At 39.3% G+C, this 25623-nt stretch overlaps 1 protein-coding gene across 1 annotated transcript in view; it reads left to right on the top strand.

The window, feature by feature from the left end:
- The window catches only part of mfrp (membrane frizzled-related protein), a 129190-nt gene extending 110342 nt beyond the window's left edge, over positions 1-18848 (top strand). The window contains exons 12-13 of the mRNA XM_079610964.1: positions 18255-18382; positions 18479-18848. Of these exons, the coding sequence (XP_079467090.1) occupies positions 18255-18382; positions 18479-18703 (353 nt within the window). The 3' untranslated portion in view covers positions 18704-18848. The remainder of the gene's footprint in view (positions 1-18254; positions 18383-18478) is intronic.
- Positions 18849-25623: the final 6775 nt, after the last annotated feature.

Genomic DNA, 25623 nt, shown 5'->3' on the forward strand with positions numbered 1-25623 from the left:
GCGTGGAGGTGATCCCGACTATCTCTAGTCGGTACCTCTCAATCTCACGCAAAATCTCAGGCTCCTTCCCTCGCCAGCGAGGTGACATTCCACATCCCTGAAGCTAGTTTACGTGTCCAGGGATCGGGTTGTCGAGGCCCCCGCCTTCGACTGCCGCCTGATCCACTATGCACCGGTGGTGGTGAGGGCAGCCCCACGTCGCTCCTTCGGGCTGAACCCCGTCGGGGTCTATGGGGGGAGGCCCCGCCACCAGGCGCTCGCATATAAGCCCCCAAATGTGAGATTTATTAAAGTCCACAAAGTCCTCGCAACACAAGGAATAAAGATGACTAGTGTGCAGTCTGTTATCTAAAAGCAGACCTTCAATAGAGTAAACGTTAGTACCCTTCTGTAAACATTCTTTACAGACAAATGGCGAAACTAAAATACAGCTCAAACATAAAATAGAACCAAATAGAACCAATTCTTTGGTTCTTAGACCTTTTTGCTGCTTATCCATGATGTCGCCTGATGAAAAGAAAAGCCGATGAGGCAAGAGAGATTAAAGTCAAGAAGATGTGTGGCTCAAGCCTTGAGCTTCGACATGGTTTCTCCGCTGACCGCTCAACCTTCCCACCTTGCAAGAGGGTCCTCTTACAGCACATGAAAAGAGTAAACTTTCAAGTGTGCATCTGGAAGAGGGCTCATGAGCACTACCCGGAAATCCCAAGCCCTCTCGACCATGGATTTCACATAAACACACAGACAGGCAAGCTAGAACCACTATGGTTTCAGGGCGACATCATGGATGATGTCCCAAAGCCATTGTTGATGTCTTGGCAGAAAATTAAACAGAAGAAGATGACTTGACCGATGAAATCCATTCGAATATAGGTGAAGATGAGGAAGAGGAGGAAAATGATGATTGAGAGTTTATATTCTACACTAATACAATACACTAACAAGACCAGTCGTCAAAGTAGCAGCATGGATAAGCAGCAAAAAGATCTAAGAAAACCAAAGAAATGTTTTCTATTTTATGTTTGAGCTGTATTTTAGTTTCGCCATTTGGCTGTAAAGAATGTTTACCTGTACAGAAGGTTACTAACGTATTGAAGGTTGGCTTTTTGATAACAGACTGCACACTAGTCATCTTTATTCCTTGTGTTGCGAGGACTTTGTGGACTAAATGTGACCCTGGATCACAAAACCAGTCACAAGTCGCACGGCTATATTTGTGGCAAAAGCCAACAATACATTGTATGGTTCAAAATTATCGATTTTTCTTTTATGCCAAAAATCATTAGGATATTAAGTAAATATCATGTTCCATTAAGATATTTAGTAAATTTCCTACCTTAAATATATAAAACATTTATTATTAAGAGTGAGGCACAATCGCGAACATAAATGCACAACTTTAAAGGCGATTTTCTCAATGTTCAGATTTTTTTACACCCTCAGACTCCAGATTTTCAATAGTTGTATCTCGGCCAAATATTGTCCTATCCTGACAAACCATACATCAATGGAAAGCTTATTTATTCCGATTTCATATGATATATAAATCTAAATTTTAGAAAATTGACCCATGTGACTGGTTTTGTGGTCCAGGGTCACAAATCTCACATTTGGTTAATTGATTTTGTGTGATTGTACCCTATGTTGCACCCTGACCCCAGTCCACCTATGGGCATAACATTACTGAATAAACATCATGCAATTCACTTCATATAGTATAGCAGGACATAAGTTAAGTCTCAACTCTTGAAGTATTGTTCATGTGCAAAAAATATGCTTAATCCCATATCTGGAATGGTAATGCTTAAAAGTTCTGTTTTTTACCCATTTGGGGTACAGGGGAGAACTTTGGTTATACCAGCTGTAAGCAACTAGACAGAAAGGTCATCTTGGTCTTAAATTTAAGCTTATAAACTTGGAAAGTTTTTCATGTACATTTGAAGCAGTGATATGTATAATTAAATGCTTAGAAATGATCACTTTTGATGACAATTTGTCAGGCGGACATCTTTTTTTTATCTTTTGGGGTATGTTGAGGGTGATATTTGACAGCAAAAAGGCAGCAATCCCCAGAATCTTTTTCTGCTAGTTTTCCCAATGTATCAGGATACACCATGCAAAATGTTAGGGTTATATGACCATTTATGTAGCTGCAGTACCTTAATATTCACAATTACATCATTCCGTCAAAAGCTTTTCCCAAAAATGGAGTTTTTTGGCCCCTGAGTTGGGGGTGGTCATTATCAACTTGTGATGGCCCAAGGTATAAGATAATAGGAAATAATAGTGGAAAAAAGGTAGCAAAAAACATCCTGAGGAGTGGACCTGGCTCCCGGCCAATAACTGAAAGTGGGTGAATATCAAAATACATGATAGAAACATTTTGTTAAACCTCTTACAAGTGTTATGTTGACAACACTATTGAAACAATTACTTTTTATTACAACTGTACATAAATAGGCCATTTGGCCCTGTACTAATAGGGTATTCTATTTGTCCATTCTATTGGCTCAATTCTATTTTGAAGACTTGTGCTGGCTGCACAAGTCTAATTTAAGGCTCTCATAAATAAATAGTATGGGTATATTATACATTTTCTGAGTCATCAGAGTGCCTTGAGTATTGAAATTGTTGAGTTTTGTGTCCGTGGTGTTCTTTCATGCCACAGGGATAAAAGAAAGCATACAGTTTAGGCGGAAATTGTGAAAAAATGTGTGTCATTTCTGGTTTAAAGAAGTCATGTGACCTCTGTGTTTGTCAAACAGATTTAGTCCTGGGCTTAAATGAAAGCCTAAAAGGTCCCCTTTCCAACGATACCAAGCACCATATTATAGAATATTGACAATATCTTTAGCATGAGCCTAAACCAGATATACACCAGATTTCAAAAACAGAATTTATCTTAGGGGGTTAGTAACTTCATGAGCTGAAAAAAGTGATTTCGCTACCACCCCTGCACTGCTATCGTGATTTTTCTAGTACTAGATGATGAAAACAATGATAGCATTTGTCCCCCCTATGATACCGATCAACCCCTCTGGCTCATGGACTATTTCTTTAATGAAGTAAACTCAGGATACACAGGAAAGGTGAGACAGCATTTTAAACACAAACAATACCGGACCCTGAACTGATAACAGACAGGAACTTAAATACACTGTGACGATGAACACAAATGACAGGCAGCTGTGAGGAAGTGATCAGTGTCCATGGTAACAAATTGGTGGCGGGAAACAGACTAGGAAACACAGGTGATGAATGAAAACAACTGAAAGTCTAGGAACTGGACATAATGGTGACACACACGGACCGCACATGTAGGAAACCTCGTGAATTACGGCACCGCAAGCGTGAGCAGTATGTAAGCAGCGCATATTTTTTCCGGCGTGCATGTTAATCAATGAGTGTGAGCGTCAAGCAGGAGCATCGCGTGAGCAGCAGTGAAGTAGGGATGTCCCGATACCACTTTTTCTCTTCCGATACCGATGCCGCAGCTTTAGCCATTTACCGATACCGATATCAATAAGATATTTTTATTTTATTCTTGAACTAATACTATAATAATAAAATATATGGAAGTACTTTGCTCAATTAGTGTCACGATCCACACACAAGGAGACAAGGAAAGATCCAATATGCAGTAAGTTATTTATTGAGGGTAATCCGTAACTCGTAAACAGTCCAGGCAAGGGTCAAAATCCAAATGGCAATCCAAACAAGAAACAAACCAGAAAACAGGACTTGGAAGTGGCGTGATACATAACAAGGACTCCGTGACAAACACTGAAACTGACAGGGTATATATACACAAGTGCTAAATGAGGTGACGAGAAACAGCTGAACACAATGAACACTCAGTGACAGACAGGATCATGGGAAACGTAGTGAGAATGCCTAGACACCGTGAAAACTGAGGACCTCTAGTTTTTAACCCAGGGAAACACAAACCAGACACTGTGACAATTAGCCACCTAAAAACATCTCACTCAAATGGAGAACAAATACTTCCAGTATATAGTCCACAACAACAGTTGATTATGAAAGACTGCCACCCTAACACTACAACAAAACAATAAAAAATACAGGTACTTCAGTACTTAAAGATACAATATGTAACAATTTTGTAATAAAAGATCCAAAAATCACTTGGACAGTGTGATATATTTCCTGCAGTTATGTACTTACAATATCCCAAAAGTGTCCAAAGATTTTTTTATTTCAGAGAAATTCCAATTTTAAATAATTGTCCGTTCCGGAAAAAACTGTCGCCTGTCAGTAGCTGCGTTTACATGGACCCTTATAATCGGATTGAAGGCTCAATCGGATTGAAAAACCTTCATGTAAACACCTTAATTGATCCGATTGAGCTCGATCCGATTGAAATTTCGATCGGATTGAAAGGGGTGGTTTATTCCTTTTGTAATCCGATCAAGAGAACATGTAAACACTTAATCGGACTGAAAACCAAATCTGAAAGGAATGCGCATGTGCAATGACAGCTACCGAGTTTATACAGTACGATTGCGACTCGCATTGTCAATGGTATTGGTGCTCTCACCCATGGGCGTCAGTTTGGTTTGAAATGTGCTGGGGACAGAGACGCATAATTTTTTTCTTTAAACACTTGCATTTTCCTATCAACAGTGGAAACAACTTTAAATACTCAATCTTTTCTGGTCATACAGAAAGGAATAATGCATCAGTCGCAAGTACTTTTATTTGGGTAAACTCACAATATCAAGAAAACGTTGTGCTTTTGTAAAATAAAATAAAACAAACAGGGCGTGCTATAATTATCTCCATGGCGTGAACTGGAGCGCGTCTCAATAATGAACTGAAATACAGTGTATAGCCTCAAAAATATGATGAATATTTCTATATAAAGCTCGAAATGTCCACTTTTAAACTAAAATTTTTGAATCGAAAGCAAATACCGGCTGATTAGGCTGTAATCCATATGAAAGGTGCATTTCTCTCTAAAGGCACATCCACTTTACAGCGGAGATGTATATAGATATGTTTGGAGCCGACACTGATTTAGAAATATATATTTTATTAATAAACAATAAAAATGCCTCATTATTTTTTCAGACATATTATCATTAGTCTGCTTTTGCCGGTGCTTTGCGGCAAGATTTGTGCTTGAGCGCGGAATAGGCTATATTCCTCCATGCACTCAGTATTTAAGCAGAAATTAATATAAACGTGAGAAAAAATAAAACGAGCTCCACAGAACATAAAATATTCATTTTATTTTATTTTTCGTGTTCGCATTTATGAGGAAAAAACGATGTTATGGACGTGACAGTTCTCGGTTAAATATGCTTTAAAACATTCACAGACCTCAATCAGAAAGCACAAAGCCTTTCTTTAAAGTGAATTTCGTTTTGTATTAATTGTATCTTAATTTTAATCAATGTTTCATCAACCAATTGCCTGGATTTAATAAATAATAAGTAAAGCAAATATATCTATATCGCGCTCGTCGTCTCCTAATTAGCAGCTGGAGTACGTAAATGTTAAATCTGATTTAAAAAAAAAAAAAAAACAATGGTAAGAGGGTGGCTGTTTTGCGCATCGTGGAACGGCGGCGGGAATCGTCTAGTGGACTGATTGTGCGTAACTGCGCATGTCTAAAACGATCAAATCAGATGTAAAGCTTGTGACATGTAAACGCGCACATCAACCCGATTACTTTATTTGTCGTCCATGTAAACACCTTGTTCGGATTCTTTAATCGGATTGATTTCATTCGGATTGAGCCATGTAAACGCAGCTAGTGACGCAATATCCGCACTATCCTTGGTTTCCGCAATATCACGTGGACAAATGCGTTAGTAAAAAAAAGTTCCTCTAGCTGGGACACGAACTCGGGTCTCCCACGTTATATGATTGCACACTTGCCCACGACACTATCGTGATGCGATAGCCTATAACAACATTATAAATTATACAAAATTGTCGGCCACGTCCCCGCACCCACGCATGTAATAGCCTATTATGATTTCCGTCATTATTTTATATTCTGTACAAGGGTCCGTGACCGAGATTATGGCAGTGCAATTAAATACAATCGGATATCTGTTGTCAAAAAATATTAAGCCATTACTTGCAAATGTCCGTTCAAATTTTATTTTACTACGATTGGTTTGAACACGTAAAACAACACTTCATTAACTATAAACATCCTAAAACTACGCAGCATTAACCTAACAAATCATTTGACAAATAGCTGTAACAGGATAATATTGCATAACATTTCGCGTTCCTTGTAGTTAATTCATTATCATGACATAAAATTTCGCGTTCAGACGTACAGGTAATACAAAAACTAATAAATGACCTCATCCGTGATCATAATTAATTAATTCCATACGTCTCTGGATGTTGAAAACGACATCTCCCATCGTTCCACTCTCCTTCATAGCGTCATCAAGATTCGCCTTTGTTTTTGTTGGAAACAGCGCCCTCTTGTGGCTCAAAATCTTACATACTGTAGCTTTAAAGCTACCAACAGGTTTAAAGTTAAAACAATTTAAACAGCAGCATTCAGCATTGTAAACAAATAAATACAAAACTATCCCTCACAGTGCAGCTATTTGCAAATCACAGTAGTAATAACCAAAAGGCACTGAAAGACATAAATAAATATGTTTAACATTCCAAATAAACATAACATTGACAAACGGTTCTGATTAATTTGGTTCGGGAGAAGAGATAAAAGCCCGCCCACACTGACAATTGATTGGTTGGGTCCTTAGACTCCTTAAATGCGCTTTGTGAGGCACACACGCACAGGCGAGGGGTGCTTCTCAATTCTTATTTGTGCATCCTCGTTTCCTTCCGGCTGCAAGGAAAGAAAAGGACGGAGGAATCAAATGAAAGCTTTTTTTATATATTGGAATACTTGATCACTCGAGCGTCACTTCACAGCGTCATCAGCAGCACTCAAATGATCTGCCCTCATGTTGTTGAAGTATGGTTATTTAAGAAATTATAATAAAGCAAGATACCCTGTTGAAATATGTGTGATGTGTGGTTTACATAAACTGCAAATGTAAAGTATAAATTAAAATGATTGTGACTGATGTGAAGGGGGAGGAGAATTGATACGTGCGTCACGTTTAGTCGATAAAAAACTTCCGCAAAGGATACACCTGTGTATCCTCGCTTATGACTCCTCTGGAAGCTCCTCACTCCTCGATCCTCGCCTCCTCACGGTACAATTAGAGAATTGAGATGTCCTTCAAGATGGCTGAGCTCGATCGGTTTCCGGGTCATAGAATGGAGGACGGAGGAGCGAGGAGGATATTGAGAAGCACCCCAGGTCTCTCGCTCCCTCTCTCTGCCATGAACGCGCTACGCATGCGCACTCTTGCTCACTCGCGCTAGATTCCAGGAGATAACTACGGTAATTTGCAGGCGTCAGGGAGCCGCTATCAATATGCGGGAGACTCCTGGAACTTCCGGGAGACTTGGGATGTCTGAAATACACAGCTGACATGGCTATTCTGTAAGTTAGCTAACTCTCATACTCATGCGACTATAATTGGCTACTACTGTTATCACGTGACAGGCTGCACTGCAAACTGGATGTCGCAGCAAGGGAAATGCTAATATTCAAGCATTTAGGCGATGGTTTAAGCTAGATTTTAACTATATTTCCCCATGGTTTGTGTTGGATAGGTATCGGATCATATTTTTTTCTCCCCTCCGATCTCCGATCTAGCGTTCTGGGCCAGTATCGGCACAAAACGATGGCGTGGATCGGATCGGGACATCCCTACAGTGAAACGGGGGTTTCGGCGCCGAGTCTATTTTTGCTGCGCTGCTCACGCTCAATTAAAGTGAAAGCACGCTTTTGATGGACAAAATAAATATGATTTCACACAAAAAGTGCCCAAAATGCACAGAATTTGCATGTCTAGTGTGTTTTAACAAGAACTGGAGTAGCTATGTCAGAAAAGAAAATGAAGACTCAAAAATATGTATAGAAAATTTAACCATTTAAACTTGTTTTTATTATTTAGTTTGGGTAAAAGTATGGTGTTTTATATTAAAAAATATATATATCTATGACAATAAATATTTGTGTGTGCTGTAAAGTGGTTAGAAAAAATTTAATCGGAATCGGTTAAAATCGGTATCGGCAGATCAAACTCAGTTGGAAATCGGAATCGGACTAGAAAATTGTAATCGGTGCATCTCTAATATATATTAGACAGTATTATTAGGGCTGTCGATTCATTTAATAAATTAGTTAGGGGGAAAAAAATTATGCCTTACAATTTTTAATAAATTTAATGCAACCGCCCCACCCCAGACCTATGTAGGTCATGTGACATTTCATACAGTTGATGGTGACGAACATGATGCACCTAAATATGCACCTAAAATTCAAGATATTGGGACAAAAAATACCCATGTATGAGTTTTTGTCTCATATTTATATCATATGATATAGTTCTTGTTAGTTTTTGTTCCAAACAGCACGAGTGCAAATGTGATACTGATTTTATAAAACAGATCAATAAATAAGAAATTAATGTTGTGTTATATTTTAGACACAATATTGTCTGTTTTTGTTACCTACAGATGGTACTCAACCAGAATGCCTATTACCGCCGTGCCAGGCACCGCGGCAAAACTACCGCGGTAAAAATAATCCAGTCGCATTTCAAAGTAATTCGCGAAATGACCGCCAGGTGGCGCAGAGGGACATTGTGCAAAACAGCAGCTATTGCCGTATTTTGAAATGTAAGCGGGGTTAATGTCAATTAACAGATGAAATAGGCTACTATAGAACATTGTTTAGGACAGAAAAATAGAATCATAATTTAAAAATAGAGACGAGAACAATATAGCCTTTATTTCATATTGTAGCCTAGACGTCAGTGGGCGACATAAGCCTATTGCCCGTTGGGAGCAGCGTGATACATTTTTTTTTAATAATAATAACAAAAATAACAAACAAAAATAAATTAGGTGCAATGAAGCTGATTATTTGTTTACTATTCTATTGAGGAATGAGACGAATGAAGCGCTTCTCTGGAGAAGACTAGAGAAACCGGGCATTTCTCAGTGAGTAAATTCATGGCCGAGTGGTAGAACTTACGTATCGGTCAATTGGATGACACTGGTTCGAATCCCGAACTAACATAGACTATTGTACATTTTATATTAGCCTATTAATGCATGTCATAGCCTATTATTAATGCAGACAATCAAACAAACAAAACATTTTTTTATACAGGATAGCCTTTTTTTTTTTTGTTCCTAGCCTATAAAGAGTTTGTAAAAACATGGTTTTAAGCAAGGTGCGATTTGCCAGGGGGACGGGGATTTCCTTCTGGTCTAAACATCCCTGCTTCTGCTGAATTATTTTAATCCCCCCTCCCTCCACAGTAATCAATGCTATAAATTACTTCACCAATAGACCATTTCAAATATATAAAATAAAGATATGCAAGGCGTTTAAACGACAAACAATAAAATCAGAACCAGTTTCAGTTACGTTCATGGTTCCCTTAATGCATGCACGGCTTTCAAAATGTCACAAAGCGTTTTGAGATTATTTTGAATTAAATATTGAAGTTTATAATGAAGTAGGCTATTTTGGCACACCACGCCGAGTGGCGCTATCCATTATTCTAAAGTCGGGTTTTATTCTGGCATGTTGAATTAGTGTTCGGCAGATGCGGTGGCGCGTTCATTTGGATTTATTTTTCTCATAACAGACAGTTAAAATAACTTAGGCCCAGGGCTTAATTTGAGCCGGAACACGCCTGAACATGTTCCGTCACCTCCGACATTGGATCCGGAACCTTTTTTATTGGATCCGGCACCTTATGTGTCACTAAAATGAATTGCCTAGATGAAAAAATATATATATACTGTTTGTGTAGTGTTCAATGTTTGTGACACATGACTTGTGCGCTTGTTGTAGCCTACGAGTTGAGATTGCTGTTAGCCTCGATCGTTTCACTCACGGGAAAAATGTCAAAAAGACAGGAAAGTTTGCTTAACTTTTTCAAATACGCTGGACAGTCAGATCCCAAACAATCAAAAATCGTTTCCGCTGATCAAAAAGGAGACCACGGTGGACACAGTAGCCTAGTATCGATATCTCGTTATTTCGACATAATAAGGGGACATCCTTATCTGCATTAAGCCACATAAAGCGTTCTTATAGCCTAATGGTTTTCTATGGGAGGAAAATGCTTAACCGTTCATATTATGCGCTCATCTGATTTTTTGTACATAGCCTATTTGTTAGGATTTTAGTATCATAATGATTAGGCTAATAAATGCATGCACAATTATCCGTGAACTTTTTTTTTTTGAACAAATGCCTTTCAACTTGTGTGTGCAAAATTAGGCTATGTAGGCCTACTATACTGTTGTTTTTGCCACAGCACCTATCCTTGTTAATGAGGAACCACTTGAGTTTGTGGAAGATTTCACCTATCTGGGTAGTCAGGACAGTGGGGCATCTAAAGATATTAAAGCAAGGCTGGGAAAGGCTCAGTGTGCCTTCTCCCAACTCCGTTTTATATGGAGATCAAAACAATACAGCCTTAAAACAAAGATGCTCCTATATAACTGTAATGTAAAGTCTGTTCTGCTGTATGGTTCAAAGAGCTGGCCAGTTATCAAAACTGACATGAGGAGAATAGAAATGTTCCATAATGGATGCCTCTGACGAATATGCCAGATATTTTGGCCTAATAAGATCTCCAACAATGATCTGTATAAGAAAACGGGAAGCTGGAGCATCACCAAGGAGATTACACACAGACGCTTGAGATGGCTAGGAGATGTGTTAAGGATGGAGCAGGACAGCATCACAAAAGTTGCCCTAAGATGGACACCACCTGGTAAAAGAAAACCTGGAAGACCCAGAACCACCTGGTGCAGAACTGTGACACAAGAGCTGGAACAGATGAACCTGTCATGGGGAGAGGCCCAACATGCTGCCAGGGATCGAATACAATGGAGAATGCTCATTGAAGCCTTATGTCCCATAGGGGATGAAGAGAAATGATGATGATGATGACCATACTGTTGTAGCCATTCAAAAAAGCGCGTTTCATATTTGTTAAAATATAATGTTTTTTTTTTTTTCATTTATGTTGATTTATGAAAATTGAACAAAAGTTGTTATAGAAAGCCTTTCTTTAAAGTGAATTTCGTTTTGTATAAATTGTATCTTAATTTTAATAAATTTTTCATCAACCAATTGCCTGTATTTAATGAATAGGCCAACGAAACAAATATAACGGAGGCGCCCGCGCGCTCACTTGCATTGCACGTGAACTAGAGCACATCCTAACTTAATGAAACTCAGTGTATGCCTCACACAGACATGACAAATACACCAAATACACAAAGCTTGAAATGTCTTTAAACTAAATAATTCAAAAAGAAAAAGGCTACTCTCTGATTATGTAATCCATTATTAGGCTTATTTATGTGCATTTCTCTCTATAAGCGCGTTCACACGGAGATGGCGATCGTCAACTTCATATTTGCAGCCGAGCCGACACTTTTAGAGAAAACACTTGTTCATTAATAAAAATCAATACACGTGTCACCGGATTTACAGATGCACGCACACATATTATTTCGAAATAACGAGATATTGTGTTGAAATAACATTATTATTAATAATAGCCTACATCTTTTAGATTAGGCCTATTTGATTGAATGCTGAATGTTGCGCTTGTTCAATTTAATACAATTAAAACTTTAGTGTTTTATTTCTTCAATTATTGAAATAATCAAATGTTTATTAATAAACTTTTATGACAGAAATATTAGCCTACTAGCCTACATGTAGCCTAAATAATTAAATTCTTTCATTATCAACACTTTACTAGCCTAATGCTAATATCTAGAATTAAGTGTGAATTGCGACTTCTCTTTGTCTTAAGTCGGTCTCAAACTCAGATCGCCTGTGGGGGGTTGGGGGTTCAGGTCAGGAGGTGTTAATGTTCTGTCTTTCATATGGAGAGAGCCTGATGACCAGGCAAAGGCAAAATACCTTTAAAGATAAATCTCCCGATGTGTCCAAATGTAGGCCCTTAAATTATAAATATTGTCGTTTTATGTATTGTATTTAAAGGGGTTATATGTTTGAGTAGTGTGTTTGTCAATAATCTGGGATTATCTAAACATGAACTATCGACGAAACGCGTTCTTGCCAACTAAACGAATGCAAGTGAGCCGCAGATACAGAGCTTTTTATTCTCAATCCACCTCGTTTTATTGTACGGTGAATTCAACCAGGCATTCTGTGTCTTTGAAGCAACAAAGGCTAAATCATTTGTTACAGTTTTTTTTCGTGATTTGTCTGGATGACACACAGCGACATATACAGTATTATCAGCTGTATGATGGGTTTTTACCCTGAAATGTTTAATTTCGAGAGAGACCCTGCACGCACAGTGCAGGGAGACTAAATAAAATAAAAGAGATCCAGCGTGAGAGAGAAGCAAAGAAAAACGCATGATCTTAATTTATGTTGCTTTGAACTATTTTCGTTTGGTAGACTAGCCTACTGTTTTAATTGTTTATTTAGCTGCAATTTCTTTGGCAATACAGATTTAAAATGTCGCAAGAATACGATTCTGTTTCTTACTTAGAAAATAAACTCTAACTCGATGCAACCCTGTTTTAAATAAATAAACTGCCCCCGACACTTTATTTAAACCTTGAAATGGATCTGTTTTTAAAAATGTCTTCCTTTGTTATGGCGGGAGTATCAATGTCAGTCATCTCAATTTCGTGAATGATTCACAAAACAATAATTTAGCAGGTTAAAGATAGCTTCATCATTTAAATTTTCTGACGCGATCGGCTGAATTGATAATCTTCCTTCATCAGTTTTGTCGTCTGTGCAGCGGCTCTACTCGAATGTAGCAAATTTATGTTGTAATGTGCCATTGATAATTAAACAAAAAGCTTGACATCAATAAACAGTTACCTATCTAAGCATCAAGAATGGTAAAACATTTAACGCTGTCAGCTAAGGCTAGTCAGATTCGATCTCGCATCGCTTGAAGCTCCGTGAGGCTCGTGCTGTTGCGTTGTCCACAGAGCTATCATCGGACCGCTGATAAGATCACGTCTTATGCTCTTCCAAAGCCAATTTGCGGCAGATTACGCAATAGAGAGAATAAACTGACACTTTTCAAAGTCTGCGATTGTAGCGCCTCTTAGCGGTCAAAGGCAGCAAATACACACCCGCAATTTTAAAATTCGTATTCTGGTTGAGTACCATCTGTATAAAGCCATAGCAGAATGACTGTCTATCTCCAAGCATAACAACAGTGTTTCTGACAATGTTTCTGAATTCGTGTTTTGAGTGAATCAGTCGGGTGAACCAATGCTTCAATGGCCCATTCATAAAGAGAGCCATCAGTATGAAGGCAATATGATGCCATAAAGAATCGCATAACGATAACAATCACGTAACTAGTTAGCATGCCAGTTGTTATGGGAATGATAACCAGACAAATCGCTTCACCAACTAAGCACGGCCATGCACCACTACCCACAGAATCGAGAAAAAGCAATCCATCTGTCAATCCCGTGTTGAGTCAAATTAAGCCACAGTCTCCACTCCTGGTGGTGCCCTTGCGTCAATTCCTTTAAGTTTCACCTTTGCAACCATACTCCCCCCGGAACCCAAAGGCTTGTGGTTTCCCGCACACCGCAGGTCGGCATTGTTTACGGTCGGAACTACGATGGTATCTGATTGCCTTCGAACCTCCGACTTTCGTTCTTGAATAATGAAAACATTCTTGACAAAGGCTTTCGCTCTCGTCCGTCTTGTGCCGGTCCAAGAATTTCACCTCTAGCGGCGCAATACGAATGACCCTGGCCACTCTCGATCATGGCTCCGGGTTCCAGAAACACACAAAATAGTATAGAGTCCTATTCCATTATTCATAGCTGCAGTATTCAGCGGCGACAGGTGGCCTGCTTTAAACACTCTTAATTTTTCATAGTAAATGCTTCGGGCCCCGAGGACCGGACACCCAGCTAAGGGCATCCGGGGGCGCCGTGAGGCAGGGGTTCGGGACAGCTCACGAGGTCCAACTATGAGTTTTTTAACTGCAGCAACTTTAGCATAGGCTATTGGAGCTTGAAATACTTTGTGTCGGAAATGGGTAATGCCTAGTTCACACTACAGGATTTTAAGCCCGATTTGCGAATCGTTGAGCTCGCCGACAGGTCGGGTTGTTATCGCGTGCAAATCGCGGGGGATTAGCGGCCGATGAACGCTCGCCAATCTGTTAGTATGAAAGAGCCAACAACGCATCAAAGACGTTCGCAGACGCCTCGCCGACGCCTCGCCGACGCCTCGCCGACGCCTCGCCGAGCCCAGAAAAATATCTAGCATGCTAGATATCTGGAGCTGTCGCACGACTCAACCACATGTGATGCCATGAGCTACAGCCAATCAGAGCAAGGCATGGGTTGAGGTCACTGGGAAAATACCGTTTATATACTGTCTATGGGATTTTTTTTTTTTTCAGAGCAAATCATCGCGCAAACAGTTTGCAGCACTAATTTCTGTCTGACGTCCATATTCAAACAAAGACTCGCGTGTTGTGTACTTGTGTTCTTCTTCGCTGGGTAGTGGCGCGCGTGCTGTATTGCGTCATTTCTGGTTCGTTTTATCGCGTGATTTCTTCGTGATAAAACGTGGTTTGTAGACAAGATAGAATCGTTGGCTGACAGAGTTGTTGTCACCTCGTGTAGTGAGTTACCTCCTGTTGCGGATCAATCACGTTGTGTCGTGTGGTGTGAACAGCTCAACAACTTGAACACTCCTGATTTCACAGAGAACAAGTCATATAGTGTGAACTGCACAGTTCAGCCCGACGTTTTAAAATCCCGTAGTGTGAACTTGCCTTTACCTCCTGTTGCGGATCAATCACGTTGTGTCGTGTGGTGTGAACAGCTCAACAACTTGAACACTCCTGATTTCACAGAGAGCAAGTCATGTAGTGTGAACTGCACAGTTTAGCCCGACGTTTTAAAATCCTGTAGTGTGAACTTGCCTTAATTTGCTCGAAAACACTGATTCCCTGTTACCCGTGGTCACCATGGTAGGCGCCGAATGTTCCATCGAAAGTTGATAGGGCAGACATTCGAATGAGTCGTCGCCTCCGCGGAGGGTGCACGATCGGCCCAAGGTTATCTAGAGCAGGAGTTTTCAAAGTGTGGGGCGCGGTGAGTGGTAAAAATTATAGCCTAATAATTAATTAGTATAAATTAATAAATGTAAAAAGTTAAATTTGTATTATTCTTAAAATAAGTCCTCGTTTACACTGCAGGACTTGATGCCCAATTCTAATTTGTTACCTTTATCTGATTTTTTGACCGTCCGAACTTGTCTTTCAACTGTATCCGATTCATGTTACACTTGCCATCTGAAAAACCGTGCATGCTTAAACGTGAAATATGCTTGATGGTAGCTCTGGGATATGCAAAGTTTGCCAAATATCACCATGATTTTGAGGTGGAGGAGGACGAAAAGTGCCATCATTGCAGCCTGCGTGTGCTTCAGTTATTGTGTGCGAAAGAGATCTCAGGACTGGCGGGAGCATATCGTGTTTAAATATTGGCTTTAATGAGGAGCAGTGAGTCTGAAATTTTAGGATGAGCAAGCCAACCTTTGATATGCGTCAACGTTTGTCCACATTCCTATGATGTTTCGTCGGGCCATCCGTCCCTTTGCAGATGCGCGTCTGGGTTTCTCTCGTCATTTAACCGCCTTAGAAAATCCGATCTGCCGGTTTTTGCCAGTCGCATTGGCACATATCTGATTTATATCTGATTTATTTTCACATATGAATGAGGCCTGAAACCGATCTCGAAATATCCGAATGCATGCGTTTTTTTCCTATTTACTCAGTCATAGAAGACATCCGATCTGTGTGACATATGAGCAAAAAATCGGAATTGGGTCACATTTCACTGATAGACAGTGTTAACGAGGCCTAACTGCACTTTTCAGCAATTTTTATTGCTATTTGTGATACGGCCTGGATCCGGCAGGCTGCAGGAAAACTTCGGGATAAACAAAGACACTAAAATTAGCGTAGATGCCATTCTTCTTATGATGTAACGAGTACGTCAGGATATAAGGGAGTGTTCCCAGTTCCGGCTGACCTAATCTATGCAGCCTAACATTGAGTTATAGAAGTCTATAATGTATTATGTGAATGCTAGGTCAAAGAGATGTGCCTTTAATCTAGCTTTGAACTGACAGAGTGTGTCTGCTTCCCGGACAATGGTAGGAAGACTGTTCCAAAGTTTTGGTGCTAAATAGGAAAAGGATCTACCGCCAGCAGTCGATTTTGATATTCTAGGTATTATTAACTGGCCGGAATTTTGAGATCGCAATAGACGTGAAGGACTATAATGCGTTAAGAGCTCGCTCAAGTACTGCGGAGCTAAACCATTTAGTGCTTTGTAAGTAATCAATTTTAAAATGTATACAATGTTTAATAGGCAGCCAATGCAGTGTTGACAGAACGGGGCTAATATGGTCATACTTCCTGGTTCTGGTAAGAACTTGAGCTGCTGCGTTCTGAACTAGCTGTAGTTTGTTTATTAAGCATGCAGTGCAACCACCCAGTAGAGCATTACAATAATCTAGCCTTTAGGTCATGAACGCATGAACTAATTGTTACGCATTTGTCAATGAGAGCATATGACGTAATTTATATATTCATTTAGTATATTTTTAAGATGGAAAAATGTGAATTTACAGATACTAGACACGTGACATTCAAATGAAAGATTGGTATCAAAGAGCACACCCATGTTCCTAACCAATGACGAAGACGTAACAGAGCAGCCATCAAGTGTTAGACAGTACTCTAGGTTATTACGTGCAGAAGTTTTTTGTCCAATAATTAGAATCTCTGTTTTTTTTTCAGAATTTAGTAGTAGGAAATTACTAGTCATCCAATTATTTATATCAGCTATGCATTACGTTAATTTTGTGAATTGGTCAGTTTCGTTAGGTTTTGAAGAAATATACCGCTGAGTATCGTCGGCATAACAGTGAAAGCTAATTCCATGTTTCCTAATGATATCTCCTAATGGTAGCATGAACAGAGTGAACAGCAACGGCCCTAGTACTGAGCCTTGTGGTACACCATACTGAACTTGTGATCGATAAGACATCTCTTCATTTACTGCTACAAACTGATAACTGATAAGTATGATTTAAACCATGCTAGTGCAAATCCACTAATGCCAACATAATGTCTGAGTCATTTTAAAGGATGTTGTGGTCAATGGTATCAAATGCAGCACAAATATCAAGTAACACTAATAGAGAGATACAACCACGATCGGATGATAAGAGCAAATCATTTCTGACTAACGAGAGCTGTCTCGGTACTATGGTACGGTCTAAATCCGGACTGAAAATCCTCGTAGATATAAATTCTTTCAAGAAAGGAACATAGTTGTGAGGATACTGCTTTTTCTAATATCTTTAACAGAAAAAGCAGATTCGAGATCAGCCTGTAATTGACTAACTTTGTATGATCAAGTTGCGTTTTTTTTAACAAGTGGTTTAATCATAGCCAGCTTAAAGGTTTTTGGTACGTATCCTAGAGACAAAGGCGAATTAATGATATTAAGAAGAGGATCTATGACATCTGGAAGCATCTCTTTCAGCAGCTTAGTCGGTATAGGGTCTAACATAAAAGTTGTTGATTTAGATGATTTAACGAGTTTGCTAAATTTTTCCTCTCCTATAGCAACAAATGAATCAAATTTTTCCTCAGCGAGACTACAATGCACTTCCTGATGCGATACTGTAGTAGACAGTTGCATAGTTATAATTTTGTCCCTGATATTATCGATCTTATGAGTGAAGAAGTTCATAAAGTCATTACTGCTGTGTTGCTTGGAAACTTTTGGGCTTGAAGCTTTCTTTTTCGTTAGTTTAGCCACTGTTTCAAATAAATACCTAGGATTATGTTTATTTTCTTCTAATAGGGTTGAAAAATAAGCAGATCTAGCAGCTTTTAAAGCCTCTCTGTAAGCAGTCGAGCTCTCCTTCCATGAAATCAATGTGATATGTTTAATGTCAAACATACTGTACTTGACCATATAATGCAAAGCCTTGAACTGAATTATCATGCTAAAAAGTTACTTATTTAGTAGTCAAAAGTCACTCATTGAAGAATCAAATTCTTATTTTGTTTTTTTCTTCTCAGCTTCACCTTGTGAGCCTATCCGGGTTGAAATGTGCAGAGGTCTAAGCTATAATCTTACATCCTTTCCAAACATCTGGCTGACTGTTTCTGATCAGAGAGAGGCTGCTTCTATTCTGCACAAGTACAAGGTGAGAAAGCAAGTTCTCAGTGAGTCAAGAGAGTTATCTTGATCAACAATACATATCACATTTTTATTTGGGAAAATTGTTCTGATATTATTGCAGGTGCTGATGGAGCTTGCCTGTTTTGAATCTTTTCGGCGGCTAGTATGCGGTATGTTTTTGCCCCATTGTAGCCCTCAGAGTGGAGTTCTGCAGCCATGCCAATCCATCTGTTCCACGGCTGAGCAGCAATGCAGTCAAGCTCTTAACCTGATCAACTTGAACTGGCCCTTCAACTGCCACCTCTTGCCTGATTCACAGGATCCCATGGAGTGTTGTCTTCCATAGGACAAATAACTGTGTTGGTACACAGCACACCACAACCTCAAAATCAAATTGGAAAATGAGTACACTCAGTGATATAGAACTGAAAATCCAGGAGCAAGGATCGTCCCTTCTGGGCATAAAGTGAAAGAGGACTCAACTACACTGTAAAAAAAAAAAGATATGCTTTGAAGTTGTAAATAAAGCTAAATTGATTAGAAAACTTTAGTAACACTTTATAACAAAGTTTAATTTGTTAACATTAATTACCTACATTAGTTAACAATGAACAATAACTATATGCTGTTTGTTAATCAGTTAATGTTAATCTCAACATTTACAAAAGTTTTAATATCAAAAGTTTTATCTGTAAACATTAGTTAATGCATGATTGTTTTATTAACTAACATTATCAAAGGTTAATAAATGCTGTAAAGATATTTAGCTTGGTGTTAATTTATAGTTAATGCATTAACTAATGTTAAGAAATTAGACATTATTGTAAAGTGTTACCAAATATTTTTGCAAGAAAATACTATTTCAGTCTTAAACTTTAAAACATCACATTTAATTCAATGTTGTTGTTTTTTTGTTTGTTTTTCTTTTATCTTTTGTCAAATCTACAAGCAATATCTGAGAAAAATAGCTTCCTAGCTTTTCTTTAAGGCAAATCCTACAACAAATAGATTTGACAATAAATCTGAGGTAGCCTATATTTTTACAGACTGCAGAAGGTATTGAGAAAATTACGTGCCATAATTAAACAAACAAATCCAGCATTTTGCAAACAAACTCGATCTGCTTTGCAAAGGAAAACTTGACTCGCAAACAAACAGAAAGCAATGTTCAAATACAAAGGTCAATTTGAGCAAAAACGCAGTGGAGTAACCAATATTGTGTTTTATAAATAAATGAGCCTAGATAATATTTCACAAATAAATACAAACCATCCTACAAAAATGGCATGTAACCTTTGAACAAATACCAAATCTAGTGCATACAAATGCATATCTGTCTGTTACGATTGTGAGACACTTGGCTTTTTATGAGATCTCTCGGCTCGATTTTCTCACAAATGTGTCCAGGCAGATTTTCTCACAAATGCAGTTGAGCAACTTCCTCTTCTAAAACAGTAGATGGCGCTAAAATAGGGGATTAATTTGACCAGCAAAAGATTTTGTTTTCCCACTGCTAAGGAGTAAGAATCAACCAGAATACCTAACAAAGAGCAGGACCGTTTCAAAAACACAATAAACAGGTTTAATTGGAGTAATTTGCTTGCAGGGAAAGACATGAGGGAAGTACTGTGCTCTCAAGTAAACTGCAATATTCCATTAAGGAGTTTACTCAGACATTTTTAAATAGAAACTAAAGAGAATAGTCTTCCATGGATTAATGCTGAAACCCTGAAAGTGATGAAAGAACGTGACCTTGCAAAAAAATCAAAACTATGTTATGATAAACACCATTTTACAATGCTGAGGAACAAAGTAACATCTATGTTGAGAAAGTCAACGGCTGACTTTTTTCTGAGCATAAGTAGTAAAGCAAGGGGCAATTCGAAGTAGATTTGGGATCAATTAAAAAAACTGATGGGGCAGGAACACAAAGAAAGAAAACCTGTTGAACTTGTATTAGATGGAGAACGTATCTCTGATCCAGCTGTTGTTGCTATGGCATTTAACAACTGTTTTGTTGACTGTTGCATCTATTTTTTTTTACAGATAGACACGTATTTGTTCAGTTTTGTCGTCAGAACCCAGCCTTGTGTTTTCCAGTGCCTCTGAAAGAAATATAGAAGCCTTAATCAGGTCACTTAACACATCAAAAGCTAAAGATGTGTTTGGAATGGATACCACAATGCTGAAAGATCTAGGTTCATCATTAGTTATCCCCATCACAAAAATTATAAATCAGTCTATCTCCAAAGGGGGAATTTCCAAATGCATGGAAGTCAGCCATTGTTTCCCCAATATTTAAATCTGGAGACAGACAAATCATTGCCAATTACAGACCCATTAGTATTTTGCCAGTAATGTCAAAGGTTCTGGAAAAGTGGGTATCTCAACAGATTAAAGATCACCTGAACAACACTGTATTTTCCCTCCATCCACTACAATTTGGATTTAGGCCAAACCACTCTACCGAGACAGCTAACTGCTTTTTCATTGAAAACATTAAATCATTGCTTGACAAGAACAGCCTTGTTGGAGCCATCTTTTTAGATCTCGGGAAAGCTTTTGACACTGTTAATCATAAAATTTTACTCTCCAGACTTTCTCATCTGAACTTTTCGGATAATGCTCTTAAGTGGGTAGCATCTTATCTTTACCACCGATCACAAACTGTCCGTATTGGCAGCTATCAGTCTAAACCCCTTTACTTGTCCACTGGAGTGCCCCAAGGGTCAATCATGGGCCCTCTTCTGTTCTGCATATATATTAATGACCTACCACGTGTGTGCCCAGGAGTAAATATTCAAATGTATGCAGACGACACAGTTCTATACATACATGGGCCATCAAAAACAGCAGTGGCAACTAATCTTACAAACGCTATGGTAAAGATCAGTGAATGGCTAAACCAGTGTAGCCTTCAGTTAAATATTTCCAAGACAGTCGGTATGTTTTTCACTAAAACTACCAACTCCACAGAAAATCCAGACATTGTAATATCTGGTGAAAAACTTCAAATAGCTACAGAATTTAAGGATCTCGGTATTCTCATAGACTCCAAACTCAACTTTAATTCTCATATCACCAAAACGGTCAAGAAAGTACAATTTAATCTATCCAATTTTCGATTTATCAGAAACTCAATGTCCACCCGAGCAGTCAAAATGTTCATGCATTCACTGATCTTTTCGCATATGACTTACTGCCTCACCAGCTGGTCCTAGGCCATCCACACCACTTTGAAACCAATACAGTCCCTATACAAACAAACACTTAAAGTTCTGGATAAGAAACCACATCATTTTCATCACTGCAATATTTTGTCAAAATACAATTTATTTAGTTGGGAAAATCTTATTAAGTTCACAAATATCTGTTTAGTATATAAAATCCTTCATGGCCTGGCTCCTCCACCTCTTAGTGAGCTTCTGAGTTTAAGGTCCAACACCAGTCGCCTTACTAGAGGAACATCTAGAGGAGACTGTGTCATTTCATTCAGGAAAACTGCGTTTGGTCAGTCAGCCTTCTCTATTAAAGCTTTAAAAGAATGGAACAACATTCCAACACCAATCAGAGAAATCAATAGTTATCATGTATTCCACTCATCATTAAAACGTTGGCTCCTTAGCAATTAAACATGCCAGCACTGAACTTCCACCGCTGCCTTCTTGAGTCATCTTGCATGTTCTTCTTATTTAATTTCGATACTGCTGCATTTTAATGTTTACTCTCCCTTTTAAGCTTTGTATTATAACTGACTAAAGTTATTGACTGTCTTTTAATACTGATTCTAGTTGTTTCATGAACTGCTGCTTGTGCTCTTATGTCCTGTCGCCTCCAGCTGTATTCCCACTTAAGCTCTGTAGCACATGAACTCTTTGTTGCATGTTTGTTTTGGTGTTTTTTTTCTGCTGCTGCAGCAAATGTAATGTTTATTGTATTTTGCCATGTGATAATCATCTTGTTTTACCTATTACCTATTTCCAGGATGCCTATTGTACATCTGGCCTAGGACTACAGATGAAAACTAGTCTTTTGGCTAAGTCTGGCATATTTTACAGTTGAGCTGTTATGTTAATATGCACTGTCCTTGCAAATAAATAAATAAATAAAAAATTAGCGCTAGTCTCCTGGGAGAAGCACTGATTTGAAACGCACTTGCCTTTGCCTACAGCTGAGGAAAATGAGCGGTGAACAGAGGAGCTTCTGTCTTTATCTATAATAAACATTTTGAGGTTTTCTTTTGCAAAATGTTTATTACAAGGCCACTGCTGTTTATTTAACATTGTTGAGGACAAATTGCCACATGAAAAAAAAGGTAATTCAATCTGTGATTTTACACAGATATGAGAACATAATCACTAATTTAGTAATTTCGCACACGTCCAATGTAGATTTTTTTTTTAAAAAGAAACATTCACCCACGCCCCATTCATTTGTAACCCTGGTCAGCTCACTTGCCCGGTGAGCAGCAGTGTGTCTGTCTGTCAAGACGAAGCAGTCCAGGAGATAGGAGGTCATCTGAAAATCCTCTATGAAATGGCAAGTCACGGCTATGTAACTTGAGGTAATAAAAATAAAAATAATTAATTACATTTATATAGCGCTTTTCTCGGCACTCAAAGAGCTTTACATAGAAGGGTGAATCTCCTCAACCACCACCAATGTACAGCATCCACCTGGATGATGCAACGGCAGCCATATTGCGCCAGAATGCCCACCACACATCAGGTTACTGGTGGAGAGGAGACAGAGTGATGAAGCCAATTCGTATATATATATGGGGATGATTAGGAGGCCATCATGGACAGAGGCCACTGAGCAAATTTGTCCATTTGGGATTTTTTGTGACCACAGAGAGTCAGGACCTCGGTTTAACGTCTCATCCGAAGGACGGATGAGTCACAGGGTCACAGAGTCACAGAGGTCAAGTTGTAAGACATACAGCAGATGAACTCTTGATTTTGTCCATTATTTCAGCTCTTAACTTGTCATACAGATGTAAAGTCCGTCTGAATTCGAACCAATGAGGGCAGTCGATCAGCGGAGAAGGTCTTTGCTGTCTTTCCACTGTCTTTCCTTTTACGCAACAAAACAAGATTAAATGGAACACGATTCTCATATGTATTTTCTCGTTATTTCATCTCGACTCCATAAATGTTTTTAATGATATCTGGGCATCATTAAAACACAGGACCACCGTCTTCACTCTCTGTTCTAACGTGTGCTAACAGCACAGTTGGATGTGAGGTTTTAAGGTGTCTTCTCAACATTGAAGTACTTCCTCCTTTATATGGAAAAAATTTCTTGCTTTAGTGGCTGAAGTTTCCACAACATTCTCCTGATCTGTCTGAGTCTCTTCTCTGCTGCTCACCTTGTGCAAAACAATGGGGGATGGGATGGGTATAGAAGGGTCACTGTCCACTTGGTGACAGCCTTGAGAGTGACAGTTGCACTTCAACTCAGCCATTGGCTAAATCCTTGTTTGACCCAAACACTGTTGTGGAAATTATCAATATTCAAAAACCTGGATGAAGGAGACAAAGTCGTTTCTCAAATGATTAAACAAAGTATTTTATTTCATGCATGAAATAAGACGTTCCCACACAGACAGCGTCTGATATGAGAAGGCCCATGGCATTCTCACGCAGAGAGCATCTGACATGAGAAGGCGAAGGCTAGTCCCTTTCGCCAATGTTATATACCCTAACACATCCTGTGTAAAAAAACCTTTGTTACCTTAAACCCAGACTTCTTAGCTCATGGTCTCATGTGCTCATGATCTCATGTCCAACATTATTTATATCAGACAGAACAACTTGTCATGTCAGCAAAAGTTTCCTGCTACAGATCTCGTGTGCTGATCGAAACTGCGCACACACATATTGTCAGCCTTCACATGACTCGGAGAACATTTCGTTCCTGAAAGTTTGTCCTAACTTTTAACATTTCTAAAAGCTTGGTTTTATATCTTTAATAATGTGCTTTTTGCTTATATGATTATATTCCTTTAAATTCTCATGAGTAAACAATACATCTTCAATGCTAATAAAAGTTGTACCCATACAAAAGTAAAAGAAACACATCTAAATGTAAAATTTCCATAACAATCCCCCATATGTTCATTCAAAGAACATCCACACAATTTGACATTTACTCTTCCATAATCATAGTAATTCACAACAGGTAAATTTTCCCCATGGTTATTACATTTTCTAGTCAAACTCATGTTCGCCCTCGTTCTCATAATCCTCATCATCATCATCATCAGCCACTGAAACATTAACTTCATCCTCTGGTACCCTACTTATCACTGTTGTGTATTCCCCTGGATTCATTCTCACCATTGTTACAGTCACTGTGTCACAGGTCGGGGCGGGCCAAGCCAGACTGCACCCACCCCTGGAAACCGGGAACCACCTCGAGGAACGTGTCAAGGACCAGACAGACAAGGAAATAAAAAGAATGACAGTGCTTTATTGTATTAAAATTGGTCAATTGAATAAAGTCCTAATTAAAACTTCTTCTTGTGGCCAGGGCAGTTCGAGCGTCGCTGGACCTCCTGGGATGGAGGGAGAGGAACGATCGTGGCGGGCCGGGGGCTCGTTGAAGGGGGGCCCAAGGGGGATCCTCGCGCCGTCCAGGTAGGTCACTGGAACAATATGACAAGGATTAACGGTGCGACAGTATATGAACACTCAGCTGGGGTACCTTCTTCTTTTCCGTTTTCAGGCCGATGCTTCCTATGGAGGACGTGTGGAGACCCCCAGATGGAGAGGACACTTGGAGCGAGACGCTCCACTTGGTTGGACACCACCGGTCTTTCTCCCACCAGGTCGAATCTTGTCTTTGGCCAGGGCTTGACTTCGCTCCAGGAAAAGCAGAAGGATGGTGCAGCGGTTGTTACGTTCGGCAAGAGAGGACTGAAGTTGGAGACAGATCAACAATTCACTCGGTGTAATAATTCACTCGTGTCACACACTCCCAAACTCTCAACACCACTTCAGTGTTAGTGCATATAAACAACGGATCCAATACTCCTCACTTGCGTCCTTCCCACCGCTGACGATATTCATTAGGTCCTCGCTGACAAATCCTTCACTCCTTCCTTTCTCGTCCTCAGCTTCGATCTTCACCACTCCACGTCCAGCTTCAATAAAAAGAACAACCCGCTGACAAACACAGTACCACACGGGAGGAGAACCACCCCAGGCGGGGAGGAGAACCACCCCAGGCGGGGAGGAGAACCACCACAGTCTGTTTCCTCTC

Source organism: Phoxinus phoxinus (genome assembly GCF_949152265.1).
Source record: "Phoxinus phoxinus genome assembly, chromosome: 4".
NCBI lineage: Eukaryota > Metazoa > Chordata > Actinopteri > Cypriniformes > Leuciscidae > Phoxinus > Phoxinus phoxinus.